This window comes from Solanum tuberosum, unplaced genomic scaffold (assembly GCF_000226075.1).
Source record: "Solanum tuberosum cultivar DM 1-3 516 R44 unplaced genomic scaffold, SolTub_3.0 scf00191, whole genome shotgun sequence".
NCBI lineage: Eukaryota > Viridiplantae > Streptophyta > Magnoliopsida > Solanales > Solanaceae > Solanum > Solanum tuberosum.
In genome coordinates, this window is record NW_006239117.1 from 1144139 (window position 1) to 1152174 (window position 8036).

General features: G+C 31.9%; 1 protein-coding gene across 1 annotated transcript; it reads left to right on the top strand.

Annotated features, from left to right (window-relative positions):
• Positions 1–4426: 4426 nt before the first annotated feature.
• Positions 4427–6478, top strand: PPO (catechol oxidase B, chloroplastic-like). Its single transcript, NM_001425349.1, has one exon. The coding sequence runs from the start codon at positions 4536–4538 to the stop codon at positions 6303–6305; it is 1770 nt and encodes a 589-aa protein (NP_001412278.1). The 5' UTR covers positions 4427–4535; the 3' UTR covers positions 6306–6478.
• Positions 6479–8036: the final 1558 nt, after the last annotated feature.

Genomic DNA, 8036 nt, shown 5'->3' on the forward strand with positions numbered 1-8036 from the left:
GGTCAACTTCAGATGGTCATAACTTTTAGCACAAAAGCAATTATGTGTCCCATGACCTATGATATGATACATAATAGAATCCATTTTCCAACGCCATCGAGTTTGCTAAAATCTGACCTCCAAGTAAAAGGTTATGCTCGTTTTAGTGAAGCACTATCCAGCAGACTTGACCGACAACCCCAACCTACGGACCGTCGATTGACCTACGGCCCGTAGGTCCAGTTCGTCGGTCACTCCGATAGCAATTAAGTTAGGGGTCTTTTCTTATTTCGTTGGACCCCTAAGATACGTCGTTTAGACCCTAAATCATGAGGGTTTAGTCAATTTAAGCCTAGGAACATAACTAGAACTTACCTAAGTCAAATCATTAATCAAAACTTAAAAAATTAGAAGCAAAAGAGGAAAAAAAGGTCAAGAACCGTAGTTCAAGAACGCAACAAGGTTCCATCAGGTATGTGGGATTTCACTAGTGGGTTCCTTACACCCATTAGGTCCCTAGAATTCGGTTAGATTCTTGATTCCATGATTATAAACAGACCTAGGGTTTCTAGAATTTCAACAGATCATCATGAATTAGTTATTTGAATGTTCCAAATCAGATTATCATATTTGTACTCAATTTATTGCATGAATTTCAGAACCCTAGCTATGTATTTCTTTAGTTCTTAAATTACACATGCTAGGTCAGATATTTCAGTTATTCAGATATACTTGTTCATGTTTTGAACGCCATATTTATCAGTATATTTCAGCATAAACCCTATTTTGAGTTATAAATCTTGAGAAGCTTTTCTTTTGACAACACTTGAGTTTTAAACTGAGTTTTTGAGAAAGTTAAGATGAGTTTTGAGAAAGAGCTTCTAAAACATGATTAGTATGACAATCGAGTAGGTCATCAATGTATGAACAGTATGGTATCTAGATATACCATCAATGTTTATATCGTATGACTTCCGAAGTCATGAATGATTAGAGTATAATATGATGTTGAATTGTTTTCAAAAAAGAGTAGGTCATCAATGTATGAATAGTATGGTATCTAGATATACCATCAATGTTTATGCAGTATGACTTCCCAAGTCATCAATGATCAGAGTATAATATGATGTTGAATTGTTTTCTAAAAAGGAGTTTACAAATATGAGTATCTACATGTCAGTATTTTGAGCTATCCAATATTTAAAGAAATTCAGTCATAACCAGTTAACCACTTAATTCATTGGGAGTAGCATAATACCGAGTTGGCCTAGGATTCAGCGTACCCATATAGTCCTAGAACTACGAGCCACGTAGGTGTAAGTCCCCTCTATGGGCAACATTAGTTTAGTGATCATGCCAGCATCCATCTATACCACTGGCAGGGTATATTGGGTCCTCTCGATGGGGTGTATACCTCGGACTCCACATTTAGCTCATGTGGTCTTATTGTCGGTTATTAATAGCTCTCACAGTTCAGTCAGACTCTATTGCATTGACCATATTTCAGTACAGTCAGTATTCAGTCTCAGCATGTTATAAATTTGGTCATTGCATCAGTTAGCTCAGTATTTGGTATTTTCAGTATCTATATCATGTTCAAATTATATCATTGCTTATTTGCTTTGTTCAGTTATATATTTATTTCAACTTTACTCTATCCTGCATGCTCAGTACTTTTCAAGTACTGACGCATACGTGCACTACATCTTCTCGTGATGTAGGTTCAGGTTCTCAGTATCCAGATCACGCTTAGATCGATTCCCAATCTCCAGTTCAGCAGAATCAGTGGTGAGTCCTCATTCTTCGAAGACTAGTGACATGTTTATCTTTATCGCTTTTAGTCATTTAGTTTCAGTTTTGCTAGACTTAGCTGCGGCTTGTCCCAGCATTTCTAGTTAGTTAGAGGCTATTTTCAGACATAGTTAGATTCAGGTTAGTATTGAGTTAATATCTTCTTTGTATTAAACTCATCAGTTTTCATATATCTCAGTTATAGTATATGGGTATTCCCCATCTTTTCATTTTATTTATGATTTAGCTTCCGCATCAGTTTATTATCTTTAGTATGCTCATGATCATGCCAGCAGGGTTAGCTTGGGATCACTTGTGGTCCTAGGTCCCGTGTCCGCCTCTCGGGGGTAGCTCGGGGCGTGACAAAATTAATCCCTTCGTCCCTTTTTATATGTCATCTTTTTACTTTGCACTTGCATTAAGAAATGATGTAACTTTACCCTTCTACCCTTAGTTAATTTTTTTGGAACTCAAGTTTTCAATCAATGAATATGAATTAATTTATTTTGATTAATTAATTTAACCAATGAACATGAATTATTTATTTAGTTTTTCTAAGTTGGTCAAATGTAACTCACAAGGCTAAAAAAGGAACAATATGGTACTTTATGCATTGATTTTATGAAATGACAAATATTATGGACCAACTATTCATAAAAAATGATGATATATAAAAAGAGACGGAGCGAGTATAATTTTAATCTCAACATAGTCCGCAAATCGAACTCTTAAATCTCTAGGTCAGGTATAATAAAATCAGCATGGTATGGACTATAATATCCTTCATTGGGATCAGAAATAATGTGATGATCTTTTTTTATTGCTTCTATGCACTTTTATGTTTGGCTTTTGTGGCCTTTATTTCCCTTGTCCGTGACGTATTGCAAGTATTTTTAATTTTTTTTTAGTAAAATTTAATTGGTAAATTTTATTGTCTAGTTTTAGAAAATAGTTTTGATAAAAAAATTTAAATTTATAAAAGTATAATTTTTAGGCCAAAAAGTAATAGTCGAGTTCTTTTTAAAATCTTAAAACTTATCCCAAAGTTTTGTATTTTATAAAAAAAAAATCAATCTATTTATGACCAACTTATTCTATCTACCATTCCTCCTCATTAAACACATTCCTAATCTAATTTATTTAGGCCAAACACATATGCAGACTCTTAAACTTGTCCCTAAATTTCAATTTGACACTCCAACTCAACTTTGTTCCATTTTAACCCTTCAACTCCAATTTTTATATTCCATTTTGGCACTTCTAAGTGATGTGGCAGAGAGTGTGCATCACACATTCTCTAAGAAAGTGAAAGACAAAAAAAAAAGTATTTTTTAAAAAAAATAATAAAAGATTACCCTTCAACTCTATTTCTTTTATGTACCATTTAACACAAAATACTAATTTTATGATTTCTTTATTTCTATATATGTTATTCAACTGCAATTTTGCATTTTAAAAATCGACGATCATCTGTTAATTATTGTAAAAAATTAAAATTGACGGATTATCATTGATTTTTTTTATAAAAAAAGTAACAATTTCTTTTTAAGAGTTTTCCTATATTTTTGCGTGAAAAATAACCGACGAAAGTGCTTCGATTTTCTTTCTTAAAAAATCAATGACAACCCAACGAAGTCTATCGAGTTTCAATATTTTTTGTAGTGTTATTAATTAGCAATGAACATGAGTTTTTTTTTACTCGTATTTAGTTGAATGAAAAATTAGAAAGCTGATATTTGAGTTAGTCCAAGTAGCCTAGATATGAAAAAAAATATATGTAATGTTATTTAAATTAACTAATTGTTTTTTAAAAAAAAAAATCAACACACTTTCACTGATTATTTTTTCACACAATAATGTATGGAAACTCTAAAAAAAAAAAAAAAATTAAAAAAATGATGTTCATCCATTATTTTTTAACACAATAATGACATGTGAAGTATAGACATCCCACTTTGTTGATTTTTTGGAAAAAAGTTCCAAAATGAAACATAAAAATTGAAGTTGAAGGGTTAAAATAGAACAAGGTTGAGTTGGAGTGCTAAAATGAAATTTAGGGACAAGTTTAAGGGTCTACATATATGTTTGACCATTTATTTACATGCTAGCCATTAAAAAATTGTCCGTACAATATTTACATGCTTGCCATTAAAAATTTGTCCGTACAATATGCAATTATTATTATAAAAAATTGTCCGTACAATATGCAATTATTATTATTATTATTTTATTTTATTTTTATTACCAGTTGAATCTTTGTAATTAATTGTAATTTCACTAATTATAGTCACTGGTAATTGTGTTATTAGTTATGTTAAAATATCGTGTTATGATTTTCGGATAATGTATTATCCTGTTTATTATAAAAATGATAATTTTTGTACCAAACTTATGAGTATTTTTTATATAGTTTTTAGAACTCATGGAGATAAATCATCTTTCATATTTTCTTTTGAATAAGGTGAAACATGTTTCAAAATATTATGGCGGAACTTCTAAACTTCAATCCAAACTTCACTCACATTTAGTTTTTTTAAAAATATTTAAAAATAATGATCAAAGGATGGCTAAATTTTTCAAAGTCAATAAAGTTTATTTGAACTTGAGGATCAATATTTCCCACTAGAGAGAGTGAGTAATTACTCCAAGATAAGATCTACAATTATCACCAACGTGTTACACGTTTTGTGCTACATATACCTTCACCATTTTGTGTATAAATAAAGTTGCAACTCTTCTAACAAAAAATCACTCATCACAACACAATGTCTTCTTCTAGTACTACTACTCTTCCATTATGCACCAACAAATCCCTCTCTTCTTCCTTCACCACCAACAACTCATCTTTCTTATCAAAACCCTCTCAACTTTTCCTCCACGGAAGACGTAATCAAAGTTTCAAGGTTTCATGCAACGTCAACAATAATGTTGGCGAGCATGAAAAAAACCTTGACGCTGTTGATAGGCGAAATGTTCTTTTAGGGTTAGGAGGTCTTTATGGTGCTGCTAATCTTGCACCATTAGCCTCTGCTTCTCCTATACCACCTCCTGATCTAAAATCTTGTGGTGTTGCCCATGTAAAAGAAGGTGTTGATGTGTTATATAGTTGTTGCCCTCCTGTACCCGATGATATCGATAGCGTTCCGTACTACAAGTTCCCTCCTATGACTAAACTCCGCATCCGCCCCCCTGCTCATGCTGCAGATGAGGAGTATGTAGCCAAGTATCAATTGGCTACGAGTCGAATGAGGGAACTTGATAAAGACTCTTTTGACCCTCTTGGGTTTAAACAACAAGCTAATATTCATTGTGCTTATTGTAACGGTGCTTATAAAGTTGGTGGTAAAGAGTTGCAAGTTCATTTCTCGTGGCTTTTCTTTCCGTTTCATAGATGGTACTTGTACTTCTACGAAAGAATTTTGGGATCACTTATTAACGATCCAACTTTTGCTTTACCATACTGGAATTGGGATCATCCAAAAGGTATGCGTATACCTCCCATGTTTGATCGTGAGGGGTCATCTCTTTACGATGATAAACGTAACCAAAACCATCGCAATGGAACTATTATTGATCTTGGTCATTTTGGTAAGGAAGTTGACACACCTCAGCTCCAGATAATGACTAATAATTTAACACTAATGTACCGTCAAATGGTGACTAATGCTCCTTGTCCGTCCCAATTCTTCGGTGCTGCTTACCCTCTGGGGACTAAACCAAGTCCGGGAATGGGTACTATTGAGAACATCCCTCATACCCCGGTTCATATCTGGACCGGTGATACACCTAGACAAAAAAACGGTGAAAACATGGGTAATTTCTATTCAGCCGGTTTAGACCCGATTTTTTACTGTCACCACGCAAATGTGGACCGGATGTGGGATGAATGGAAATTAATTGGCGGGAAAAGAAGGGATCTATCAAATAAAGATTGGTTGAACTCAGAATTCTTTTTCTACGATGAAAATCGCAACCCTTACCGTGTGAAAGTCCGTGACAGTTTGGACAGTAAAAAAATGGGATTCAGTTACGCTCCCATGCCAACTCCATGGCGTAATTTTAAACCAATCAGAAAAACTACAGCAGGAAAAGTGAATACAGCGTCAATTGCACCAGTCACCAAGGTGTTCCCACTAGCGAAGCTGGACCGTGCGATTTCGTTCTCTATCACCAGACCAGCTTCGTCAAGGACTACACAGGAGAAAAATGAGCAAGAGGAGATACTGACATTCAACAAAATAGCCTATGATGATACTCAGTATGTAAGGTTCGATGTGTTCCTGAACGTTGACAAGACTGTGAATGCGGATGAGCTTGATAAGGCGGAGTTTGCAGGGAGTTATACTAGCTTGCCGCATGTTCATGGAAATAATACTAATCATGTTACGAGTGTTATTTTCAAGCTGGCGATAACAGAACTGTTGGAGGATAATGGATTGGAAGATGAAGATACTATTGCGGTAACTTTGGTTCCAAAAGTTGGTGGTGAAGGTGTATCTATTGAAAGTGTGGAGATCAAGCTTGAGGATTGTTAAGTCCTCATGAGTTGGTGGCTATGGTACCAAATTTTATGTTTAATTAGTATTAATGTGTGTGTTTGGTTATGTTTCTGTTAAAATGTATCAGCTGGCATGGATAGCTGATTACTAGCCTTGCCAGTTGTTAATGCTATGTATGAAATAAATAAATGGTTGTCTTCCATTTAATTTTATGTCAATTCTCATTTTAATTAACAGTTAAAATTTTATAGAAAAACTATCTTATAACACAAATATTACTACTACTTCACAACTGATTAATAATTTCCTATTTCTTTAGATTTCAAGTCAGATATATAAATATCAAGTATTAGACACATTTTAAAATACAGATGCACAAGAAGAAGAGACAGCAAGATAGGACTTTTGAAATTGAGTAATGCAACAAAATTGGGGTAGCACTGATCAGTTCTACTTTCTGAGTTCTTGAGACTGCTTCCCATTTTGGTCTTGACTCTGCATCATGTATAATTAGTCAAACATTCACCTAGTTTTAAAATAAGTGGATTTCTTACTTTTCTTTTTATAGTAGTTTTCAGAGTTTTAAGAAGAAATCGATATTATTCTTTTAAAGTTAAGAGCCTGTTTGGATTGGGTTTGACTAATCGCTTAAAGTTAAAAGCCATAAATTAGAAATTTTAATTTATGATTTATTTTTATTTGATTGAAAAATAAGCGTCTACAAACACTTTTTATTCTACTCAAATCTATTTAAAATTATTTTAATTTTAAAATATTTAAAATAAATCAATTCAAATAGGTTCTTACTCTTGTTTATAAGATCAACAACCATTATTTTAATTTTCTTTGATTACACGTAAATTAGTAAAAATACTCCTTATTTATTTTTAAAAATAAGTAATTTCTTTGTTAAAATATATGACTAATCCAAAAATACCACTTATTTTGAAAGGAACCTTTCTACCAATATCTCTAAGGCCTCTCCACATACCCCATTTTTCAAGTGGATCCCATGCATCAAGATTTTGCACAGATTATTCCTATTTTAGGCTAAATTTTCATTTTTATTTCTCTAATTAGTAATTTATAGTTTTACTTACTCTTTTTTTTAATGAAACTTTATGAACTAAAATATCTTTTAACTTCTCCTTGGTCGGAATATAATATCTATTCCGCAAGATATGAGTTAAAAAAAAATTATTTTATCCGATCGAAATTAGAGAAATAAGATTTATAAAAATTGAGGTGGTCCTAAATGTCCTATGTTATCTAAACTCAAATAACATTTTTATTTCATCAATCATGTATTTATTATGGAATATCCAGCTAATTTTGTATATTTTTCTCAAGTACTGATCCAATTATTTTATTTAATTATACAATTAACAAGGATATCGCCAATTATTTTAGTTTTCTCTATAATTTTGCATCACCTCTATATTTAATTTAAGGAAAAATTACAAAAATATACTATTTAAGAACTTAATTAACAATATATGTATATACTTCTTTTTATTTACAAAGTTAGGTTTTTAATTACAAACATTACAAAATATTTAATTTTGTTTTTTTAATTTATATATTTTATTTTTCGATTTATTTCTTTTTTGAAGGGATTATGTACTAAATTTATGGGATTGATAATTACTGTTTACTTTTTAGTTTCCAACCATAATTCAAACTCTTTTATATTATTTTTTTTTGCCTATATATTGAATTTTTTATTTTAAAAAAAAATATATTACTATCCGGTTTATTTTCTTTTTT

Coding starts and splice junctions, on each gene's coding strand:
- PPO (NM_001425349.1), top strand. CDS start 4,536: ATGTCTTCTTCTAGTACTACTACTCTTCCATTATGCACCAACAAATCC.